The 26161-nt window shown below is 40.5% G+C and overlaps 1 protein-coding gene across 8 annotated transcripts in view; it reads right to left on the reverse strand.

The window, feature by feature from the left end:
- The window catches only part of MIA3 (MIA SH3 domain ER export factor 3), a 55924-nt gene that overhangs the window by 5552 nt on the left and 24211 nt on the right, over positions 1–26161 (reverse strand). For 6 of the 8 annotated variants that reach the window (XM_086694809.1, XM_086694808.1, XM_086694804.1 and 3 more), the window contains exons 7-19: positions 14092–14223; positions 11143–11164; positions 10327–10415; positions 9995–10072; positions 9801–9911; positions 8504–8575; positions 8220–8324; positions 7418–7540; positions 7210–7321; positions 6058–6113; positions 5877–5967; positions 5624–5762; positions 428–529 (exon numbers count right to left, since the gene is read on the reverse strand). In XM_086694809.1, the coding sequence (XP_086550935.1) occupies positions 428–529; positions 5624–5762; positions 5877–5967; positions 6058–6113; positions 7210–7321; positions 7418–7540; positions 8220–8324; positions 8504–8575; positions 9801–9911; positions 9995–10072; positions 10327–10415; positions 11143–11164; positions 14092–14223 (1232 nt within the window). Of the gene's footprint in view, positions 1–427; positions 530–5623; positions 5763–5876; positions 5968–6057; positions 6114–7209; positions 7322–7417; positions 7541–8219; positions 8325–8503; positions 8576–9800; positions 9912–9994; positions 10073–10326; positions 10416–11142; positions 11165–14091; positions 14224–15174; positions 15461–26161 lie in introns of those variants that run through there. The other 2 variants (XM_025927815.2, XM_025927816.2) reach the window with 2 other exon arrangements.

Consider the following 26161-nt stretch of genomic DNA (forward strand, 5'->3'; position numbering starts at 1 on the left):
CTCAAGCAATCCTGCTAAAGATATCTTTCTCCTCCATTAAGCATAGCCACGGAAGATCTCCCCGAGCTGCCACCCCCGAGTCTATCAAATGGCACAATCGCTTTCATGATTTCTGCTACATCATTACAGCAAACGGCCTTCCGAAAACAATTACTCCAGCACACAAAACCCCCCGGAACCGTTGGCACGAACCAAGTTCCCTTACGGTCTTGCCAGTATTGGGTATAAAGAAATGTCTGTTAATGTGACGTCTTTTCCTTTGTTAACCTAAACTTTTTTTTTTCCTCACATGAATTAACTGTACTTACACCCTTTGACCGTTTATTTATGTTCTGGGCTACTTTGTTCTACACACTGTAATATGGTTTTTTAAGAAGCCAACAGTAGTTTCCCCAGTCGCTGACCCCTCTTTCGAAGCTGAACTCACTTGTACGTTTTTACTTCCTCTGCAGCCAAAAGCGCCTTTTCATCCGCAGCTGACAGCCGCTGCTCTCGGTCTTGCCGCTCATACTCTTCCTGACTCAGTTTCCTAAGACAAAATCGGTCGTCAGTCCAAAGTGTTTGTCTTCCCAGCGGCCTGAATGCCTCTAAGCACACATCACCTCCCCTCCTCTCTAAAACACACAGCAGACGTACAAAGTCAGGAGAGAGCTCAAACCTGCCATTCAAGGATAAAAAAATCAATCTCTAGCCTGTTGGCAAATCACCTGCACTTTCTAATGTCTCGTAATTCTTCACTCACCAGTAAAGAAATGTCAAAAACTCTACATGCCCAGGGACAAGTTTCTTGTGCTTAACACCGTGAAAGCCCACTTCCCTGTGGAAGGCCCGGGCTGCTCAACCTCACACAGGTAAGATTCAGGTAAAGCAAGCGATCATTACTTATTTCTACCACAGGAAACCTAGTCACTTTCCTTATTGCTATCATGGAAGGACTGCTTCTCAATCCGAGACGGGTACCACGATAAGAGAGTCGGCCAAAGAAGGCCTTTTAGAACATGTCTTGTAACCTGTGCAATTAACCACAGAACATTCCCACACTTCAGATATGGAACACCTACCACCTATTTCAGCGGAATTGTGATTTGAGAACAATCTCAGAACTGGCAATGTCTAGTGAATAAAATAGATAAAGAATCCCAGATGTTGCATTATCAGGATATTACCTACTGGAAACTGGTTTTAATCCAATTAACCTCCAAACTCAAGATGTTAATCTATAAAACAGACCGCAATGGCAGCAATGTTTAAAGGTTTAAAAATGCTGTTCTCAGGGCGCCTGGGTGGCGCAGTCGGTTAAGCGTCCGACTTCAGCCAGGTCACGATCTCGCGGTCAGTGAGTTCGAGCCCCGCGTCGGGCTCTGGGCTGATGGCTCAGAGCCTGGAGCCTGTTTCCGATTCTGTGTCTCCCTCTCTCTCTGCCCCTCCCCCATTCATGCTCTGTCTCTCTCTGTCCCAAAAATGAATAAACGTTGGAAAAACAAAATTTAAAAAAAAAAAAAAAAAAAAAAAAAAAAAAAATGCTGTTCTCAGGGCGCCTGGGTGGTTCAAGTCAGTTAAGCATAGAACTTCAGCTCAGGTCATGATCTCAGTTTATGAGTTCAAGCCGTACTTCAGGTGAGCACAAGGCCTGCATCGGGTGAGCCCCACTTCTCTCTCCCTCTCTTCCCTCATGAGAGTCTGTCTCTCTCCCTCTCACTCACTTGTGCCCTCTCTTTCTCAAAAAACATAAAAATAAAAATGCTTTTCTCGTTGCCCTTGTACATCTTTGCCCATAAGTCTAATTCAAAAAACACTTAACTTGAAACTTAAATTTCTATGAATCAGAAGCAAAATGAGAAGAGCTATAAAGGGTTTAATAACAGGAAAGAAAGGTGTATATATTCTTTTATACTTAATACTCAGCAAAATATCGTATGAGTGGCTATGATATATTGGTTACCTAGTAAGACGCTAAGTCAAAAGTATGAGCAAAGTACTCTCCCTGCACTAACAAAGCTCACAGTTTACCGTGTAAAAGATGCACATAACAAGAGGAAAATCCCTGTCTCTGGCTTAGGAAGAGATGTGAGAAAAGATGAGTCAATGTTTTTTCCAGTGATGAAGGAGTTGGTCTGAGAATACTGAGAACAATTAGAACACTGGACAAAAACATAAAAAATGTGCCTGGAGGCATCAGAGAGCTAATGTATTAGCTAACAAGTGAATATATGAGACCAAGTACCAGGAGGAAGAGGAATCTCAGAATTACAAGAAAGCCTGGTATCTGAAGCCACCTTTTCCCCAGGTTCATCCCACACACTGAAGACAACAGAGACCTAAGGAGACTGAGCATAGCTTTCAACGGACCCTGGGTTGTAAGAAAAATAAGTGGAGTTCAAGGTTACCAATGACAGAGACCCCCAGTAAAAGCCCTAGGGTTTGGGTTGAGACTCGAAAGAGCTATGCAGACAGGCAATACAGTGTCCTTTGAAGGGATGAGGCCATTTCCAAAGGATCTGAATTGCTGACTGTATTAAAAATCAAATGGGGCGCCTGGGTGGCGCAGTCGGTTAAGCGTCCGACTTCAGCCAGGTCACGATCTCGCGGTCCGTGAGTTCGAGCCCCGCGTCGGGTTCTGGGCTGATGGCTCAGAGCCTGGAGCCTGTTTCCGATTCTGTGTCTCCCTCTCTCTGACCCTCCCCCATTCATGCTCTGTCTCCCTCTGTCTCAAAAATAAATAAAGGTTAAAAAAAAATAAAAAAATAAAAAAATTAAAAAAAAAAAATCAAATGACCACGTGCTAGAAATAAACTCCCATCTTTTCTGTAGGAAAATCACATCACCCCTCTCATTTCCTCTACAATTAATACACAATTTCTGCCTCTCAATCACTGACCGGGCACCCTACAAGACATCAAGATCAAAATCTAAAAAACGAGGGATGGACCCATCAGGTATCCACACATGGGAATCATTACACACACATCAAAATAATTATGCCTTACATATTCAAGAAAGTAAAAGTCACAATTAACAGATGTTAACAGAAGAGAAACTATAAAACTGAAACACAGTCACTGACATGAACTGAATGAATGACTTCAGCAGCTGATCTGGCAAGCAAAGTGAGATTTTTAGCACACTGGGAGACAGGGCAGGTAAAAACCAATCCAGAATGAAGCAAATCCTGGTAAGAATGTAGGGGACACAGGGGAGATCATAAAAAACAGTGTAAATGGAATTTGAAAAGAAGACAGGATGAGGCAGAATACAAAAGGACCCCCAAATCAAGAGGTGCCTACGACCCCAAGCAGCATAAACGCACACGAGATGGGGGAGGGCAGGGAAGCAGGGAGACCTGAGCACCTCCCGGTAAAGCTGCTGAAAGTCAGAAAGAATGACTAAGGGCAACGAGGGAAGGGATGAGACGCGTGAACAAGGAAAAGAAGCCTGATCCTGGACTCCTCACAGAGACTATAAAACCGGCAAGTACCTGGTTGCTTCTACAGTGATGACATCAAGCGGCTGTGCATGCGGTGGGGGGGGGGGGGGGGGGGGGGGGCCCTAACGGAGACACGCTCAGACACACCGATCGAATCTGCCACTAAGGGACGTCCTTCAAGTAGAATGAACACGACCCCGAAGGAAAGACTGCAGGTGTGCAGACAACGAAGAACCACAGAACTATGAATCTGTGCATCGACAGAAGGAACACTGGCCAGAAGGCAGTGCAACAAGACAGGAGAAACATCTGTGAAGGGTAGGTGTCTAGAGAATTATTCGGACAGCATCTAAGGCAGGTGCTAAAGCCCAGAAAGAGGTAAATCCATTAATTCAGGTCAGACTTCGACAAGTTCAGGGTGTATGGTGTGGTCTTTCGGGTAATTAGCTGGAGAGGGGAATGGCAACCTGTAACTACCCAGTGGACACAGGGGAAAAGCAGAATTACTGAAAATATCCAAACACCCCAAAGACAGAAAGAAGGAAGAAACAAAAGAACACAGAACAGGCCATCAATAGAAAGCAAACAGCAACAGGTAGATTTAAATCTAAACATATATTTAGGAGTTACGTTAGAAGAAAAGATGGGCACTCCCCCAGTCTCCCCCAGTCTCTTGCTACAACTCACGTCGGAAAAGATTTGAAGGAACATGAACTTTTCGGGAGGCAGAGGCTGCCAGGGGGAAACACTGCCAAAGGACCTTTCACTGCAGAGAAAGCAGCGCACACAGGCTCCAAGCGGCCACAGGGCAGGACGTGCCCCACGTCGCTACAAGACATGCACCCGAGAGGCAGCTCCCTGCAACTGAGGGCAGTGCCCCACGTGCCCGCGACACAGTCCTGCACCGATCCACAAGACAGTGGAGCATTTCTCATAGACTGTAAGCACAGGAGGACACGAAGACTCGCGTTTTAGAAAGTTCACTCTGGGCTGAGACAGAATTCATCGGAGCCTGGAGGAGGGGGTGCAAGAAAGGGAAAGTGGGAAGAGGTGACGAGTCAGGGACTGGCAGGGAAGAGGATATGGGGAGGAAGAGCGGGGTACAAGCCAGGCATGGTGACTCTGCGCATGTCGGACGAACGGAATAAAGTAGTGCCACGATGACGATCGTCAAGAAAACAACTGCCGTTTAGGACATTCAGATTACTTCTGGTGGCAGAGAAGTGCTCTTGACAAAAGTAACGTAATGAGAGATATTTCTCTGAAAGAGGCCAGGTATTTAGAGGGCTGGCCTGAAAGAAATTTGGAAAATCTAAACTGATTGTGTGGTGAGCCAGGAGTTAGAGAAAACATCAGTGGTATGGTTTCCATGTTTAATGGCATCAGGCAATAGCAGCTTGAGCTTAAATTTCAAAAAGAGGAAGTATGCTTAGCAGGACAAGCCTTCTCAGAAATCCCGGATATGCCGAAGAGTAAAGCAGAGGAGCAAACCCATATGGCAACTGCCACTGACAAGCTATTTTTAGAGAATGCGGGTATTTTCGTGGAGAAGAAAACGTAAAATGAACTACAAAAGTGTCTTTCACAAAACACACCTAACTCCAAATCTGAAATCTGTAGATTTCAGGAGATTAATACCTAAACCTACACACCAATCCGGTATTTCGAGATTTAAAACTCCAAACGTCCTTGCCACAATTACACTGTGTAAAGTTTAATGTGAGCATCTGACTATATGAAGTCCAAAACTTAGAACACCTTCCTATAACTAAATATTCCTTCTGGAACATTTATTCTACTAAACATCATGTCCTACAAATCACTCAGGATTCTGAAAGTCTATATATTAAGAAGTAGTAGACCAAACACAGGACAGATCACAGTTCCTTAAATGCCACAAAAAAACAAAGTGAAGCTCGTGGTGGAGCCACGACAGGGAGCAGGTGGGTTTCCACACAGCAGGCACAGCGATGACACCGGCACTGGGAAACTGCGCCGGCCACAATTTCAGACGACTGATTGGAATGGAAGAAAAATGCAAGTTATGGGAAACGAAAAAGAGACAGAGACCAATCTCTACTAACTACGATGGCAAAGCCCCACAAATAATGTTCACAAAAGACAGAATTCTGTCCAGGAGTCCCACGTTTGCTCACACAACACGACACAACAGCGAAGGGCGAGGCGTGAGCATCTTACTTCTGCAGAGCCATCTCCTTCTGCTGATACAGTTCATTCAGAATCTCCACCTTCTGCCTCAGGGTTTTGCATTCGCCTTCCAGGCTGGCTTTGGCCGACTGCAGCGAACTGCGCTCCTCTTCCAATTTCTTTATCTGGTCTGTGAAGGATAAAACAGCTGGGCTGTGTGTGCACACGGGACTTGCAAACTGGGGGCGGAGGGATGCGAGAGGGGGTAAGAAACGCAGCACCTTCTTCTCAGGAAGCAGCCTACCTTCCAGGTTGCATTTAGTAGACATCGAGGCTCTAAGCTTAAATTGTAGAAGTTTTAGATCCTCTTCGACTACTGATATTGCAGTTTGCGTCTAAAAATTCCAAAAGAGAGACATAGTCTTACAAGGGAGGCACAGTGAGAATTCACAGGCACTCATGGTACTCCGCAAAAAAGATCATACCCGAGAAATGTCCATCATCTGCTTAATTTGATTTTTCATCTTCTCATTCCGGTCACCTAAAATACAAAACGCTTTAATTGCTTTTTCCTCCTTTGCTTTTTAAGTATATTTTCTTGATTTCTCCAAAAGTAAACAATTACAGTATTCAAACATTCAAAGGAAAACCAAATTAACCAATACAACTGATGAGGCTCCATGACTTTTAAGAGAATTGCAAACTTAGATTCAAAAAGTAAATCCCTAGTTTGCACAAGAAAAATGGTATCTGTCCCATTCTCAAACAAGAAGGGATGCGTGAATGAAGGCTCTTCTCTCTCAGGTCAGGTATCTTATTTATTATTATTATTTTTTAAATCTACTTGTTTGTTTTGAGAAAGAGCATGTGCGCGCACATGCACGCAGACACACACACGAGTAGAGGAGGGGTGAGGGGGCAGGGGAAGCACAGACAGAGAATCCCAAGCAGGCTCCCTCCTCACTGTCAGCACAGAGCCTGATGCAGGCTTCGATCCCACAAACTGTGAGATCATAACCTGAGCTGAAATCAAGAGTTGGACGCGTAACCAACTGAGCCACCAGGTGCCCCTCAGGTATCTTATTTAGAAAGACTTACTGTCCTGTTCTCCCCTTGAATCTGCTACCAGGTGTAATTGAAAACACCCACTATGCAAGCAATATCCAACTTGAAAAAGTGTCTAGAAACATGTCCCTCATCAGTAAACACTGCTACCCTTTAGCTCCACTCTCTGGGTCTCAAGTAGTCTATGGCTCCCACCACCTCAGTGCTCCTAAAATTGGTTGTAGGCCTTAAAACTGCAAAGCTACACAGATGATGGGCACTAAATTTAAATGTCATCTCCACGGCACTGAGAAATAAATTTCTCCTGCTATTCAGTGCTCAGTACTTGGAGGGGGAGTCACGACTATGCTGCTCTAGATGGAAAAGCAGAGTCTGTGCTCACGGCACACCCACTGCTATACCACGCCCCGCCACCCACCTCTGCCCAATGCACACAAACGTGTGCACAAGTCCAGTGATTTGCGTCTACAACTCTAACACTTACGAGGAAGTTCACTCAGCCAAAAAGAGCAGTGGTGTACTTAAAGACAGGAACACAAAAAGAGGTCCAACCTCCCTGAAACCCATCTTACCTCCCACTTCTCCATTTGCTAATTCATCCATCTCATTTCCTCCTTTATTCTGACCCTCAGATTCAGATTCACAATCTAAGCGATTCAACTGTGTAATGCAATTAGTCAAAGCCTAGAAAAAAAGCAAAGGGGTATTAGAAAGAGCCTCTCAAAAAGATTTCGTGGGAGTTCATGAGAATTAGGCATGTATTCAAGAGAATAAACTTACGTTAATATTATCATCTTTGTGAGTAAGAGCTACTTCCAAATTTTTCTGAGACTTCTCAAATGATTTAATTTGTTCACTGAGCTCAGCATGTGATTTACTCCAATCTTTGATTTCTTGCTGCAACTGAAATGTTAAAACACATGAAATTCCAAAGGCTAGGGCTTTTGCACTGGACATGTCAGGACCATGTGAATGACACAGGGAAGCAGGGGGCCATGCTACTCTTCACTGTCACTATGGACGGAGGCCTGGGTGAAGGGACAGGGGGCAATGGCTCCTACCCTCAGAACTGCAGTGAGAACATGAGAGTTGTCAAGGAAGTCGATCCAGTTTACTGTACCCTTCAGAAAACTGCAGCCACTTCAAATAATTCACTTCAGTAGGAACCCAGGAGCACATCTCCCTGTCTCCCATGTCCACTGCAGGTCATGTAACCTTCCCTTGGTCAGTGAAGCAGTTAATTGCTCAAAGGAGGGTTATGAATACCAAATTCTTTGGTCAAGAAGCAAATCCATCATCCCCCTGAGGCTATTCAAGTTAGTAACTGGTTGGTATTTGACAAGGAAAAGACTAAACACTCTGATAGCTATAAGGAATTGTAGAGAACAGAAAATCCAGAACAGATGGAGGATATATACATGAACTCAATTTTGGGAGCACAATTTAAACTTTGCATATCTAAGAATAGAGTTCTGCATACATATTTCATTTCCCTAAAAAAAGATCTGAAAAAAGATACTCAAGAGGTAATGATACTCGGTCCCCTAGTTCACATAATCTAGGATGTTAAACTTTCCTTTACCTGCTCTTTCTTCTTCTTAAGCCTAGCATTTTCTTCTTGAACCCGATGGCATTCAGACTTCACCTTCTCTTCGCTAAGTTTAGCTTCATTAAGAGCAATCTGAACCTAATGCAAAACACTATTAGTGAATTAATTCCAAAGGGGAGGTGGGGTGGGGAGGTGTTACACTTTCTCAATTAGACATCATATAGTTTTCATTTATTGCATATCTTAACAAAAATCAAATGTCTGCTCCTCAACAAAACTAAGGCACGCAATCCTGCAGAAATTACAGACAGCTTTACCTCTGAAAATTCGGAGGCATTCACTGAAATAACATCCTTTAACTTCTCTATAGACTTCTTGTTTTCCAGAATCTGCCATGTGGAAAAAGAACACACACAAAAAAATGTGGTAGAATTTTAGTAGAAGAGTGGGATATATGCTAAAAAGATGAAACATCATTCCAGGGCCATCCCCTACTTCTCAGGTAAAAGCAGGTGATTCACTTTCAGCCGAGGAGAAAAGTCAAGAAGGTAAAGAGGTAAGGAAAGAAAAAAATAATCGGAGCTCTATCACATGCCATCCACAACCTTCCCGACTGTGAGATAACGTGGTAGATGACCAGATCAAAAAGGGGAAAGAAAAAAAGAAAGAAAAAACAAACTTTCACATAATCTAGTTCAAATCAATGGTTTTTCCTATTGGTAGGGGAAAAAAAATCCCCAAGGTCACTTTAAAAATTCTCTTGGGGCACCTGGGTGGCTCAGTGGGTTAAGCATCCAACTTCCACTCAGGTCATGATCTCGCAGTTCGTGAGTTTCAGCCCCACGTCGGGCTCTGTGCTGACAGCTCAGGCTGGATTCTGTGTCTCACTCTCTGCCCCTCCCCTGCTTGCGCGCTCTCTCTCAAAAATAAACTTTAAAAAAAAAAAATTAAAAATCCTCCTGCCTGAACTGAAAAATGGTTGGCCTTGAGGCAGAATACACAAATAAATCTCACTTATAGAATTCCAAATAATTTGTGAAGATACTGCCTCCTCAAGGAGGTGGTGCCTACTCTTCAGGCTCTCAGCTGGGGGCCGCGTGCAGTCCCTTCCTTCCAAAGAGAACAGCACACCAAGAGTGGGAACTGGTGAACAGATCGGAGAAAGCTGGCAAATACCGGATCAACCCGGTGCACAAGCTCGACTAGGTGTGCCGTGTATGGGAACCCCCTAGACCAGCACTGCAACCTTTCTGAAATTCTAAAACTGTTCTAAAAGGCTTGTTTTAAAAAGGATCATGCAAAACAAAAAAAAAGTGCTAGAACTGTTCGACTGGGCTACGGTTTCTTAGTTGTTCCATATGTTTCAGAGGGCAGAGCCAAGCAATACAAAAATTACCCAGGGCTAAGAACACAAATACTTCTTAGAGCCATAAAAATAACAACTTGTGGTACTAGCATTTAAGATTCTATGAAGACGGATGGGTGTGGGTTCAACTTCCCTGACTCCCACTCTTCCTTTAGTTAAAGCATGGGAAAATGCAGAGTTTAATTCACCCGCCCCTACATGGCAGTTAGAAAGCAAAATCACAGTAATGCCTTGCAGCAAAACTTTACCAAGTCCTGATTCTTTGCATTCTGTTCTCTCTCGGATTCTAACATAACACGCAGATTTTTTGCTGTATCATCCAGAAGTTCATTCGTTTCTTCAAGTTTCTTGATTTTATCCTATTAACAGACATTAATAGTAATTACTCACTATTTTTCTTTTGTTTTTAGAATGTAATCTCAAAAAGAGAAAGGATTTTTACCTTAAATTTAACTGCTTCATCAGACAGAATCATATTCTGTTTCTTGGTTTCCTGAACATGTTTCTTTGATTCCTTGATCTATAGAAAATAAAGCACTCAGAATTAAGGAATGTAAATCACAGTGCTATCCAAACATACCTCTGAGTAGGTAACCCCTTAGAGAAGAAAACAATACTTTACACACAGGATGACTACTTCCGATTTGGATGGTTTGCAGGAAATAATGAAATTTTAAAATAACCATAATAACTGAACTATGATACAGGAAGAAATAATCCAAGCTGGAATCATGAGGGAATATACTGAAATAAATACTGAAAGAATAATTATACCTTCTGTTCATAATTCGACAATTTTTGTACAAGTTCTGCATTTTCTTTCATGATATTCTTCAACTTCTCAGAAATCTGCTGTTCAGTGACTAGAAGGGAGGGGAAAGCCATAAGATTACTATGATCACTAAATAAAACTGAATTACCCAATGTATCAGCAGTATGCTACCTAGCACTATGAAGGAAAAGGACTCCCGAACATAACTATTATGCCTTTAAAAAAGCAATCTGTAGCTGACAGCAATAAGGGTATAAAAATACTACTAAAATTTAAGAAAAATATGATAAGGACCTTTATTTCAATGAGAAACTCCAATTTAAATTTATTTCAAAGATAGGAAGTAGAATAAAATACTTCAGCTTGATATCCTTCCCTTTATGAAGTACCTTTCTTCTTAGTAAATGTGATCATTTTGGATACATGTCATTTGCAAAAAGAAAGAGACAATAAACATAAGCACGTAGATTTACATCTCTAGTCCTCAAATTACCTTCCTAAGTAAATGTATAGTGTTGGTTACACCGTTAGCACAGGAATACTGTTCACATTGACACGTCTGCCCCAAATCAAACTAGTCATCTTCTTCCTACTCCCACAATTTGTCCCATCTCATCTCCTGTTTCATTTGGTGGCATCACCAACTACTGTGTCATCCAAGCTAGCAACCTGGATTAGTAAAATGTTCAGGAGTGAATAAGTGAATCAGGCATCAGAAGTCATTGTTATCTACTTCTAGCTTACATACAGAATCAACTCAGATCAAACACCAATACTGGGGGAAAAGTACAAGTAACAAAATAAGCCTAAATATTTACCTTGATATACTCTATTCTTTACCTAGAAGAAAAAAAAAATTAGATGTCAAAACATTAATAGAAATATTATAGTATTATATAATATTACAGAAATAATATATACAAGTCAAATCATAACTAAATGAAAATTTAATAACAGGTTCAAAATAATAATCTGTAAGATTAAAAGTAACAAAAGGTTAAAAAGCATTTCAAATCTAATTGGTAGTGATACCTCATAGTTTCTGATAAATAAAAGCACTAAAGTGAATACCTCATTTTGCAACTAAAGGTATTTTTATCTATTAAAAGAGCACCAATCTTATTAAATAAGCACTTAACATTGATAGTGGAAATGGGTCTTTTCATATTAAATACACTAATGCTTCTTTTACCTGAAATCATTCATTTGACAACCCCAAACAGCCAGAATGAGGTCTAGAAACAATGATCATTCAAAGAGACTCTCAGGAAACAAGATTAAAGGCATAATCTTTGTACTAAGATAACGTCTCTTTCTCTCACCAGAAAACATCTTAAATCCTATTAAAAGTTGGCAACTGGATGGGGCACCTGGGTGGCTCAGCCAGTTGACTGTCCAACTTTGGCTCAGGTCATGATCTCACAGTTCATGACTTTGGGCCCCACGTTTGGCTCTGTGCTGTCAGCACAGAGCCCACTTCGGATCCTCTGTCCTCCTCTCTCTCGCTGCCCCTCCCCAACTTGTGTGCTCTCTCTCAAAAATCAATAAACGTTAAAAAAAAAAAAAAAAGTTGGCAATTGGCTGAGTTTAGAAATCTAATAAACTAGATCATCTCATTTTCCCAAATCTTTAAACACAGTGGTCCTCAACCTAAAAGGGAAAGAAGACTGCTAGAGGAAAATTCACGAACAAGAGAAATGACAACTGACCTCTACCTCATCTCTAAAGATAGCATTGAAGTATAGGGTTATAAAATCTAAGCGATACTCAATTCGTTTTAAATTGTATCACCGAACGTCTTTGTGACCCAGAATTTATGTCCACGTTCAAAAGTTACAAAATGGTAATGAGATACCCAAATCAGTCCATAAATCATCCATGATATCTTATTATTAGAGTATCTAACACCACTTCTAATAACGTCATTATAGGAAAATGCAGTCCGAGTTCCAACATGGAAAGCAATGGCTGCTTCTCTAATGTCACAGCCTTGCTAATGAGAGACTAAGCTTCTTTTGCACCAGATTTCTTTTTCACCCAGATCAGCAGGCAGGAGGAGGCAGGGAAGAAGCAGGAGCCAAGCAAATTAAGAGCAGGGCCCACGGTTCCAAAGTCAAACATAGAGGCTGAGAAGCAGCAGTTAGGACATAAAGCCCGCCTCACCCTGTGAAAACGTAAACAGGTTTTAGGATGTTTTAGATGGGAGAAACAAGAGTGGGAAACAAGAAACATTTTCGCCTTTTCCCCCTTCCACTCGTCCTCTCGATGCTCCCTTTCTCCTCTCATCTGAGGAAAAGTCCTGTGAGGTTAAAAGACTTCACAGGAATCCAGGCAAAAGACCTTTCTTTTTAAGTGACTTTACCATCACTTGTGCAACGAGAGAAAGTCTATGAACAATGATATGTCTGATAAAACGAAGAAATCAGAAAAATACTCAAGTTTAGGAAGACACGCATCCAATACTTTTGGCTACTTTAACTATTAAGCTTCAACTGAAACTGAAAGCTTGTCATCTGGAAAGCTCATTCACACAGAATGGTTTTTTTCTCCAATTACATGATAACCATGAAACAAAATGAAATATAGTCACAAGTACAAATATGCATAAGTGTACACACATACACACATGGATAAGCACCAAAGACCGATTCTGCACAGACAGAGACTCCAAGGAATAAAAATTTTAATAAGTATTTCTCTGGACACTAACATAATCTGTATTTCTAAATAAAAAGATCTTCTACGGGCACAATTAACACATGACCAAATCAGAAAATCTGTGAAACAGATACAATTGGAAAAAGACTGAAAAATTACCTAGTGTCCTAGATACAAATATTTCTTTTACTATTTTGTTGTTTTGTAGCATTTTTTTGTTTGTACATGTATTTATATAATATACATTTACCTATACTTTAAGGTCTTGATTTCCGCTTTTTTCCACTTAATATTAAACTGTGAGCATTTTCTAGGCTCCAGTGTCTTTGAAATACATACAGTTAGAGTTACCTAGTATCTCATTATACGGATATACAAGAATTGAACAATTCCCCTACTATGAATCGTTTAGTTTGTACCAAGTTTTCACTCTAATAAATAGTGTTCCACTGAACACCCTTACACAAGATTTTTAATGCATGATTAGTTATTTCCTTAGAATACATTATAAGACATGGCAATATATTATAATAAAAGGATATGAAAATTTTAAGGATTCTGATATATACTATTTAAGTGCTTTAAGTGCTTTTCAAGATAGCTGTAAAAGTTCCCAATTCATTAGAAATGTACAGGGGCACCTGGGTGGCTTAGTTGGTTAAGTGTCCAACTTCAGCTCAGGTCATGATCTTGCAGTTAGTGGGGTTAAGCCCTGCGTCCGGCTCTGTGCTGACAGCTCAGAGCCTGGAACCTGCTTCCAATTCTGTGTCTCCCTCTCTCTCTCCGCCCCTCCCCCCACTCACTCACACTCTCTCTCTCTCTCAAAAATAAACATTAAAAAAAAAAAAGTTTAAAAAAAAGGTATATAAGTGCTCAAGTAGGTATACATACACTTAACCTTTAGATTTTTACCTAAGATTCATAAATTGAAGTTTTCCCATTAAGATTAAGTCTTTGCTAACAAAGATTACACTGAATTATTTCACAAGATTAATTTAGATTATAAGCATTTGTGTTCATGTTAGTAGCTGAAGAAAAAAGCAAAAGGGCCAATGATTATAAAATATCCTTTGTCTTGATGCGTCAAGGCGTAAGTTTAATTTACTCACAACAAGGACAGTTCTCCAGAAGAAAATGGCAAATGACACGATTCCCAAGAAGGCTGTGATAAGTACAGGCTTCCATGGCAATCCATAAAAATCAGGCCCAGGCTGAACATCATCAGGCAATGTAGCAACCAACTGAAACAGAAATATTAGAAATAGCAAACCATGAGGAAATTTACAATAGAGCAGTCACAACGAGTCATCCACAGAAATTCGAAATGAATCTCCATGAGAAAACTTCTCCATCAAAAATCTTCAGTCGCTTCCACTGCTTCAATAAAGCTGGGATACTGGCAGCCCATTTCTTGTTTGGCATGAAGTGTTTCTGAATATCATGAAGCTAAATGTCTTTAAGCTGAACATGTATTTCCACTTTACAATAGGTCTTACCACATCATGTTGTCTAAGACCTGTCTAGAATCTCTGGATCATACTTTCCTCTTAGCTAATTTTTATGAGTTAAAAAGCCACATGAAACAAAAAATTGAACACCCTAGAGAAATAATCACCTTTCGTGGCTGCAAATAAAACCAAAATGATAATGAATAACACAAATGATGTTTTTCCTCTAAGATTTTAAATCTTAATTCTCTTCTATTCTTATATAAAAACAAATGCTGAGTAAGCTCAGACAGCTCCTGATAACTGGTCTAGACCGCTCTGATTAACCATCTTCTACATAACCCAAAGCCTTTCATTTAAATGTTTCCTGGAATACAACTGTGTTAAACACCTGCCGGCTTCTATACTTTGACTGCCCTCTACGAATACACAAGTAACTATCACACCGGCCCCATTCCCCAACAGTGCCGGGGTCGCTGGAAAAGGACCCGAAGAAATCGTGACCGCAAACGAGAAAGTAACACAATGCCTGGTACAATTTAAGTAATCAATAACAAATGAGCAAGTGATGAAACCTGAAACACACTCCCCCTTTCCTCTCTAAACAGCACTACAACGCCTCGCCTGCCTCGGGCCTGACCCCACTCCGTTTCTCCCTCCCCCGGTCAGCGCGCCCACTCCGCTCAGAACTCGTCTACCCGCCTGCCAGAGCTGGGGTCCCTCCCTGGGAGCGGGGACCGTCACCTCCAGTAGCTTGGCTATGAGGGCTGCGTAGAGCACCGACAGGGGTCCCAGAAGTTCCGGGTCCCCCGGGGAAGCGGTGACAGAAGGCACAGTGGCAGGAACTGAATCCATTGTGTGGGGAAGGCCGAGCAGAGGCGACGTTTCCCCGTGAACAGCACTGGGACCCCCTCCCCTCTTTCACCGTTTCCTCCTTCGGAAAGGAGCCGGCTGAGGAGGCGGACACCGGGAGTGAACTTCGCCTTCCCCCCGCCGCTGGCACTTTCCCCCAACGCCTCCTGGAAAACACGTCATCAGACACTGCCCCTGAGAGGCCGTAAAGGCGCCTACGGAGGCCGGCCCGCAGTGGGCGGGGCCACGGCGGCACAAACCAATGGCGGAGCGAGGCAGCGAAGAGCGAACAGACCTGCGCGGAAGAAGAGGGAGGCGCGGCTCTTGGACGCTCACCTGCCACAGGAACTGGGGGAGACCGCCTGATTTAAAGGGCCCCGGGGGCTATGAGGAGGAGCAGGGGCTGGGGACAGACCCGCTACTCACGCCCCTCAGCCACTCACGCCCCTCAGTGCCGGCCTTGTGTCACTGCGTGCCGGGACCGCAACCGCACGCATCTGTCCTACAGCCCACGCGGGAGAGCAGCCTCTCCCGCCCCCTAGTAAGGACCGGGGCTGCGCCTCGGTCCCCTGGGCCAGGCTTCCTTCCCCGGCATCTCCAGTGCCCCGCTCAACTTGTCCCCTTCCTACGCCACGAGCTGGCCGGCCCACACTCTTGCTGATGCCCCGTAATAACGCTGCTTCTAAGGAGCCACGTCATTACGCACCATGCGAAAGGGTTCAGTTCTGGGTTCCGTACTTTACAGTGATGTGCCTTGTGGGAAAGGGCGAGGATTATATATAAACTCCTTCTAAAAGTTGTAGAAAGTGGGGACATTTACCCTGGAGGGAAAATAATGTTTGCAAATCTTTAAAGGTACATCTTCAAGTTTAATATAACGTCAATTCGGAAGAATAATCAAGAAAATTCTGAAAACGAAGAGCAATGGAGGGGAGGTGGAAAGGGAGGGGAAGGCAGGCTCTGCAATTAAAATATTAAGTAAGGTACTGACCCAAGAATACAGATTATGGAACAGAATAGAAAATCCAAAAATACACCCAACTGCATTAAAAATTTGGTATATAATACGTCAGTTGGGGGGGGGAGCCTTTTTAATAAGCAGTATTAGCATAACTAAATAAACCATACGGAAAATGATAAAATTGGTTTTCATAATAAGTTACAAATGATCAGACACCTGATTGTAAAAAAAATGAAAACAAGTACTAGGAAAAACATGGGTAAATTTCTCAATGTATTATGAACAAAACCTTTCCAATTATGTCTCAAAATCCAAAAGATTTGCAAACAACTACTTAAAAATAAAAAAAAATTTGTCCAGCCCCTGCATACAAAAAATGCAGAACAAGCAGTTTGACGATGACAACCTGAGAAAACATATTGCAACATTAGAGACAAAGGGTTAATATTCCTAAAATATAAACCGTACAGATAGAGAAGAAAGCAGCCAACAAACCTACAGAAAAATGGGCTGAAAAATTGAACAAACAGTTCTCAGGAAAAGACCTAGGAATAGCTCACAAGCCTATGGAAACATGCTCACACATAATAAAAGACCTACAAATTAAACCTACACTGAGATACCATTTCTTATCCTGGCAAGATCTAAACATCTGACAACATACTCTGCTGGTGAGAGAATGTAGGAGAATATTCTACACATACATTGCTCATCATTACACAAGATGATACAACCTCTGTGAAAGGGAATTTAGCAACATCTCCCCAAATTACTCATGTATTTACCTTTTGATGTAACAATCTCACTTCCAAAGATCTCAAAGATACCGTGTGTACAACAAACGGTGAAAAGATAATATGCACAAAATTATGTTATCCCAGCATTTTTACAGTAACAAAAGACTAGAAACAACCAAAATGTCCATCAATAGAAGAGTTGCTGAATACACTAAAGGAAACTGTGAAACTGGAAAAAAAAATTAATAGATTTTATATACTGCCAGAGTATGATTTCCCGAATTTTTTTTTTAAAGGGGTGGAGAAAAATACATAGAATACTACTTGTATATTAGAAAGTAACAAGGGACAAATATATACATATATATATATATATATATATATATATATATATATATATATGTTTTGTTTGTTTTTTTTACGGCTCTGAGATAAAATTCACATGCAATAAGCTACACAAAGTGCAGTCTGGTATTCATATGGTGACATATGAATACGCCTGTGAAACCCCGATCACATTCAAACTGAACGTACCCTTCACCTCCACAAGTCCTCTCCTCCCCTTGGTAATCCTACCTCCTGCCACTTGCTGACTGGGCCCAACCCCACGCCAAGCAGAATTTCTATAATAGTTCACATTTCCTGCAGTTTTATATATGGAATACATAATACACCATCTATTCTAATTCTCTGGCTTATCTCAGCCTAACTGGAGATTCACCCATGTTGCTCCCATACATCAATAGGTTCTCATTGCTTTTTATTGCTCAATAGCATTCCATTGTATGCATATATCACAGTTTGCTTATTTATTCAGCTATTGATCTGCGTTTGAGGGTCCCCCCACCCCCGCCAATTTTTGGCTTTTACAAATAGAGGGGCTATGTATATTGACATACAAGTCCTTTTATGGATGTAGAATTTATCAGGGGTACATGCTTAGCAGAGGGATGACTGGATCATTTGACATCTACTTTTTTAAGAAGCCGACAAATGGTTTTCCAAGGTGATGTGCCTTTTACACACTGCCCATCAGCAGTGTGTATTTCCAGCTCCTCCACACCTTCTCCCATACTTAGTATTTTAATCACTTTTTAATTTTAGTCAACCTAATAAGCATATAGTGATAATTCATGGTGGTTTAAATTTGCATTTCCCTGAGAAGTAATGATGTGCATTTTTAAAATGTGCTTATTTCCTATGCACATATCTTCTTTGGTGAAGTGTTACTTTACGGAGTTATTTTTGATTAAGTGAGCTTTGATATTTCTTTATATATTCCAGATAGAAGTCCTTGTTCAGGTACATACTTTGTTCTCTCCTAGTCTGTGGCTTGTCTTTTCATTCACCTAATAGTGTATTTTGGAAAGCGTAAGTTTTTATTTTGATGAAATCCAAATTATCAAATTTTTCTTTTATGAATGAATCCTGCTGTTTGTATCAAACCTAAGAAATCTTTGGCTTAATTTTTTTTCTAGACGTTGTATAGCTTTAGGCTTTACATTCACTTCTATGAAGCATTTTGAGTTAATTTAGGTTTGACTGAGGTATGGTTCAATTTTTTGCACAGGGATATTTATAATAGTTCTAGTACTGTTTGTTGAACAGACTTCTCTTTCTCCACTCTGTCTCTCCTCCTTTGTCTGAAGCCCACTGCCAGGTGGTATGGATCTACTTCTGGGTTGTCTATTCTCTGTTCCAATAATCTTTTTGTCTCTCTTTACACTGATACCATGCTCTCCTAATTACCACAGCTTTATTCTAAGTCTTGAAATCAGATCATGTTTATGCTGTTCTAGGCCCCTTGAATTTTCCATATGAATTGTACAATCAGCTTGTTGTTTTCTAAAAAAAAAAAAAAAATCCTGGTGAGACTTTGATCAGGATTACGTTGACTCTGGGGATCACACAGGGGAGCTTAATATTTGATATACCGTTTGTCACAGTGACAATATGATAGCATAACAATATTTAGTCTTCTCTTGAACAATGTATATCTGTCCGTGCATTTAGGTCTTCAATTTATATCAGCAATATTTTATAGTTTTCAACTATAGGTCTCACAGTTTTACCAGATTTATCCTTAAGCAATTCATATTTTTTGATGCTATTTTGCACTGAAAGGTTTTTTTAAATTTCAATTTCTAATTGTCTGCTACAATTTTACTCCTTCCTTCCCAACCTGTATGCTTTACTTCTTTTTCTTGCTTTAATACACTGGTCATTGCCTCACTGTGCCCCACTATAATGCTAAACAGGTGTGGTGAGAGTGAACATCCTTGTTTTGTTTCTGATCATAAGGGGAAGCATTTAATTATTCACCATTAAGTATGACGTTAGTTGTGAGTTTTTCATAGAGGCTATTTTAAGCCCCTGTCTATTCCCAGTTTGCTGATTACTTCTTTTTTTTAATATCTGTAATCAACATTGGATTTGTTCAAATGCTTTTTCTGTGCCTGTAGAGCAGAACATTTGGAAGTTATTTTTAAAATGTGTTAATATGTGACTTACATTGATTGATTTTCTAATGTTAAATGAACCTTGCATTCTTGGGATAAGCCATACTTGGTCATTATGTATTATCATTTTTATAGATTATTGGGCTTGATTTACTACAATTTTATTTAGAATTTTTGTGCCTATGCTCATGAGAGATACTGGTCTGTGGTTTTCTTTTTTTGTTATATCTTGGTCTGGTTTGAACTGTGATGTATTTTCTCATCTTCAATTCTCTAGAAGAGTTTATATAGAATTAATACTATTTCTTCCTAATATGTTTAACTGAATTCACCAGTGAAGCCATCTGGACCTGGAGTTTTCTTAGCAGAAAGGTTTTTAACAAAAAATGCAATTTCTTTAATAGCCCTAAGGCTTGAGTAGGCTTTTGCAATCTGTGTCTTAGATGGAATTTCTTCACCTCATCTAAACTATCAAATAAACATAAATTATTCATAACATTCCCTTTTACTGTTTTAATTTCTGTAGAATCTGTAGTGATGTCCCTGTGTGATTGCAGATCTTGGTAGTTTGTGTTTCCTCTTTTATTTCCCTGATCACTAGCTAGTGGTTAATCAATTTTATTAATCTCAAAGAACAGCTTTTGTTTTCATTGGCTTTCCTTTTTATTTTCTATTGAGTTATGCTCTTTATTTCTTGTCTTCTGCTTCTTGAGGATCAATATGCTCTTCTTTTTCTAGTCTCTTATAGTACAAACTGAGGTCACTAATCTGAGATCTTTCTTTTTTTCTAATATATGGTGCTATAACTTTCCAAGTAATGCTTTACTGTTATTGCACAAACTTGATATGCTGTTTTCATTTTCATTCTGCTCAAAATACTGATTTCCCTCTTCTTTAACCCAGAAGTTATTCAGAAGTATGTCAGTTGGTTTCCAAATATTTGGAAATTTTCAAGAGATCTTTCTGTTACTGCTTTCTAACTCAGTTTTACCATGTCCAGAAAACATACTTTGTATGATACGAATCTTTTTTATTTTTTGAGATTCGGTTTATGACCCACAATATGATTTATCTTGGTAGATGCTCCATGTGCACTCAAAAAGCATATATATTCTGCTCTTCTGGGATGTTCTATAAATGTCCATCAGGTCAAGTTGGTTGACAATGTTGTTCACATCTTCTAGAACCTTATTCACATTGTCTATTCTATCAACTACTTAGAGAAGGATATTGAAATCTCTAATTATAATTATATACATATATCTATTTTTCCATTCACTTCTATCAACTTTTGCTTCGTGTACTTTAGAGCTCTATTATTAGGAGTCATTGTTATGACTAATGACTACTTTATCCTAGAAAGTAACTTTCTTTATCCCTGTTGTATACTTTGCTCTAGAATCTACTTTGGTATTAATACAGCCACTCTAGCTTTCACTTGACTACTATTAGCATGAGGTATCTTTTTCAATCTTTTCAGTTTTAACCTTTTTATGTCTTTTTAAAGTATGATTCCTGACGGCATCTATTTGGATCCTGCTTCTTTACCCAATCTAACCACGTCTGTCTTTGAATTGGGGTATTTAGACAACTTATATCTAATGTGATTACTTCTATGATTAAGTTTAAGCCTAGGCATCTTTTTTTCTATTTATTCCATCTGTTCTTTGTTCCCTTTTTGCTCTTATTCTGGCTTCTTTCAGATCATTGAGTCTTCTTAATGATTCTATTTTCTCTCTTCTCTTGTTATTTTAGTGTTTTAGTGGTTGCTTTAGGGTTTATAGTGTATCACTTATCACAGTCCACCTTCAAGTGATACTGTACTACTTCATGTGTATAGTAAGCACTTTATAAGAGTTATTACCACTTCTCCATCTCCTGACCTTCATGTTATTGTTGTCCTGTATTTTATTTTGCGTATTTTTGAAACCCTATGCTACAAGAAGTTACATTTTAAAAACGCTTAAATAGTAAGACGATGGTTTTATTCATGTACGTATCTGGTTACCATTTCTGGCACCCTCCACTCCTTCGTGTGGCTCCACTATTTCCACCTATTGCCATTTTCCTTATGCCTAAAGGTCTTCCTTGAACATTTCTCAAGGCTCAAGTGTGCCAGTGAATTCATTCAGGTCTTGTACATTGGAAAAAAAAATCTTCATTTAATCTTTGCTTTACAGAATTATCTTCCTTGGTATGATATTATAAGTCAACAATACTGTTCTTCAAGTATATTAAGAAATTTTATTCTACTGTATTCTGCCATGCGTTCTGATAAGAAATCTTGATGTCAACCTTATCTTCATCCTTCTCTATGTAAAGTGTCTTTTTTTTCCTCTGCTTTTAAGATTGCTATTTATCAGGTACTTTTAAGCAATTTGATTATGATATACCTCAGTGCAGTTTCCTTCATGCTTCTTATGTTCGGGTTTCATTGAACTTCTTGAATATGTGGATCTATAGCTTTCATGACTTTTAGAAATTTTCAACCATTATGTCTTTAAATCTGTTTCTGGACACCTCTTCAATCCTGTCCTCCAGTGATTCCAGCTCCATTTACTAGGCTGCTTGAAAGTGTCCCACAGCTCACAGGGAATCTGATGAGTTTCCTTGAGTCTTTTTTCCCTGTGTATTTCATATTGAATAGCTTCTAATGCTAGGTCTTCAAGTTCACTAATCTTATCACCTACAGTGTCTGATCTAGCACTACTTCCACCCCGTATATTTATCATCTCTGTCACTGCAGTTTTCAAATCCAGAAGTTTGATTTGGGTCTTTTTAAAAAAAAATATCTTTTATGCCTCTACTTACCTTTTTTAACATCCAAAATATAGTAATAAAACCTATTTTAATATCCTTGCTTAATTCTAACATCTCTGGTAGTTCTTGGTTGGATAGGTGGATTTTTCTCCTCATCATGGTTTCTATTTTCTTGTCTCTTTGCATGACTAGTGATCTCTGACTGGATGCCACACATTATGAACAAATGTGATGGCTACTTTTATGTGGCAACTTGAGTGGTTATGGGGCACCCAAATTAAACCTTAATTTTTGTGCTTTTGAGGATGTTTCCAGATGAGATTAGCATTTGAATCGATTCACTCAGTAAAGTAGACTGCCCTTCCCAATATGGGTAGGCATCATCCAATCCACTGAGGGCCTGAAAAGAGCAAAATGCAAAAGGAATTCACCCCTTTCTCTGGGATTGCTTGAGCTAGGACATCATTCTTCTTCTACCCTTGCTACTCCTGGTTCTCAGGCCTTCAGACCTGACTAGCATCTACACCATCAGCTCCCTTTGGGACTCAACCTGAATTACACCACTGGCTTTCCTGGGTCTCCAGTTTGTAGACAGCAGACTGTGGGACTCATCAGCCTCCATTTGTGCGTTTGTCAATTCCTTATAAAAAAACCTCTTCTACCTATGTGTGTGGCTGTGTGTGGGTGTCCCCTATTGTGGCACAGAAGTGAGGAACCCGGAGTTGAGGAGACGGGAGCTGAAAGTCCAGGGAAAGCAAGGCAGCTAAAACTCACAGGGCTGAGTACCAAGAGGAGGCATGGGGCGGGGTGAGAGAGCAAACACTCAGGGGATCCATGAAAGGTCCCCTTTGAGAATTCATTGGCACATGAGGTTGACAAAATTACTCAACATCAGAGAAACTATCCAATTGTTCCCAGGGAACAGTTCCTGACATAGGGCCAAGAATAGTACCTTATGATTCTAGACCTGGATGAAGTACGCAGAAGGGTCTCGACCCAGACTAAATGCTGTTCGTACCTTGCCTAACAAACCTGAAACTCCAAGACACCAAAGAATCAAACTACTTCCTAGTTATTTACCTGAACAAACAGAACAAAGCTCAAGAATGTAGTATTAGTCAAGGTTCTCTAGAGAAACACAACCTGGGACTCTTTCAGTGCAGTGAGCAGGCACAATTGTAGAGCTAACGGCACTTGTTCCCGATCTTTTGGGAATCACTGTCCTTTGTTACCTGATGCCCAGTGATTTGAAAATGGCTTCATTAATTTTGTCTGATTTTTTTTTCTCTCCAGTTGTTTCGGTGACGGTAAAGCCAGTATCTCTAAATCTATCTTGGCTGAATGTGGAAATCATGCGATTTTTTTGGACTTTTTTTAATGTTTATTATTTTTGAGAGAGAAAGAGAGAGAGAGAGAGAGAGAGAGAGAGAGAGCAAGCAAGGAAGGGGCAGAGAGAGAGGGAGACATAAAATCAGAAGCAGGCTCCAGGCTCTGAACTGTCAGCACAAAGCCCGATGCAGGGCTCGAACTCACAGACTGTGAGATCATGACCTGAGCTGTAGTCGGCCACCCAACCGACTGAGCCACCCAGGCACCCCACCTTGTGCTTATTTTTTAATGATAAGATAATGAAATTAATTTTAAAAATTATCCATAGAGGAGGGTAACAACAGGTTCAGTGGACCTGGGACAAAACCTTGACTTCTCCAAAGAGCATTTGTTTTATAAATTGGCTTTGGATCTTATAAATATGTTAGATACTTGCAAAACAAAACAAACAAATACATTTAAAAGCAATCCCTAAAAAGTGAAAGCAAAAATGAAACAATTAACCTAACTGTATCAAGTTGATGGCAGGATGACAGAAAGGAATTATTTCAAGCATGCACTAGTGGGATATAGCTGAAAAACATCCTGAAAACATTTTCAATAATATATCGTGGGTGGCAGTGTTGGTATTGGTGTTTTTAATATTGTTGTGTGACTACTGTAAAATGAAGTAAATATGTTGACATCATTGAAAACTGGGATTTCCGACACTGGAGAAAGAAAATACATGTGTAAGATAGATGAGGTTAAGTACAATCCCTCTAACATCCTGATTTTATTTTGGGAGTATCCATATGGAACCAAGATGAATACTGAAACACACAAAAAAACTCCATGTCTTTCTTAGCCTTGCCCTCTGAAAAGGCCTAGAAATCCCAACTCAAAAGCAATAAGCATCTTCGTATCCAGAATGCAGCTTTTAAATACTATTTCCCATTCAAAGAAATCAGGGGCTCCTTAAAGAAATAACTCCTTCAAGGTGCAGGCAGGAAATGTAGAGGATTAGAACACGCTGTCACACTAGAAAGCAAGGAAGGTGTCAGTGACCACTGGGTGGTGTCCAAAAGGCTCCAAAGCCAAGCTGAAGAGGCTCCCACTAGCCAAAAGTGGGAGAAATTGAGCACTGGTAAGAATAAGAACTACAGTGGATTGAAACACACCAACTATTTTCAAATTCATGGCATCGTAATAATGATTAGAATAGAGTCAGAAGAAATACACCAAAAAACCCCTCTGGACATCTCTGGATAAAGCCAGGAAACCAAGTCATTATTTTGGAAACTATTTAAATAGAAAGAATCAAATATTTATACTATACAAACTAAATCTCAGTGTAAACAATACTTGGCTATGTTTCTTTTTGAAGAAATATCCCAGCCTTTAAATGAAGCAGCAACAATATAATCACCATATCACCATTTTACACTTGATCTTAGCCAAAAGGCCGAGAAGCGATCCCTTAACACCATTTTGCACCATAATATATTAACAGACTTAGTCAATGTCACCAATGACTAGTGACATCAAAAGTAGAGGGACATCCAGGGATGTTGCCTCGGTGGCTCAGTCGGTTGAGTTTCCAACTTCGGCTCAGGTCATGATCTCGCAGTCTGTGAGTTCAGGCCCCGCGTCGGGCTCTGTGCTGACAGCTCGGAGCCTGGAGCCTGCTTCAGATTCCGTGTCTCCCTCTCTCTCTGCCCCTCCCCCACTCATGCTCTGTCTCTCTCTCTCTCTCTGTCTCTCTCTCTCTCCCTCCCTCAAAAATAAACATTAAAAAAAATTAAAAAACAAAAAGTAGAGGGACATTTATACATTAGATGCCTCCTGCTGAAAGCAAACATCTCCTGTTAAGTATCCTTGCCAATCAATATTGAAACTGAATCGGACTACCAATTCCCAGCAAATACAAAGAGTCAGAGAAACATGTTCAGTTACACTGGGGAATGTAGTTAGCAAAATGCAGAACACGATATAGCCCCTAGAGGCCAAACAAACCGTTTCTTCAATGAATACATTCCAACAACAACAAACAAAAGGAGAAAATCTACAGGCAGAGGAAAGGCTATACTTGCCCTCCCACTGAAATAACTAGAAAACTGGACAAAACACATGAAAAACACAATTTTCAGGTGAAGAACAACAGGCCGCACACAACCGTGACCGCTGAAGGAAGGGAAAACAAGGAGGTGAGCCTGCTGGTCAACCAGCTTCCTGCCTGGAGACACATTCTCACCTGAGCACAGGGAGAAGCCTCTCAGAGCCCACCAATCTCCCTGAAGAGGAGAAGGCCAGAGTTCAGGGAGACAAAGGTTACTGAAATGTGCAGGGAAAGGTACCACAAAGACGGGGGCTACAAAGAAAAAGAGTTCCAGAAATCCGTGAGGGGGTTTCCTTCAGTCTTTGCTGAATTTGAAGCAGATCTGCCCAAGGTAAGAATCTCTAAGGACGGGCAAAAAAACCCCCTCAGATGAAAAGAATAGCTGCCACCATTCTGAAAGCTGAACAAATCCCAGAGTTCTACACAGGCGTGGGAAGCAAACTGCGCTCCAGTCAGTTAGAGTGACCTGACATTGCCTGACATTCAGTAGATTCCAGAAGAATCACGCCTTAGGAGTAGGGCTATACTACCTCTA

This window comes from Puma concolor, chromosome E4 (genome assembly GCF_028749965.1).
Source record: "Puma concolor isolate L17-30 chromosome E4, mPumCon1.1.hap2, whole genome shotgun sequence".
NCBI lineage: Eukaryota > Metazoa > Chordata > Mammalia > Carnivora > Felidae > Puma > Puma concolor.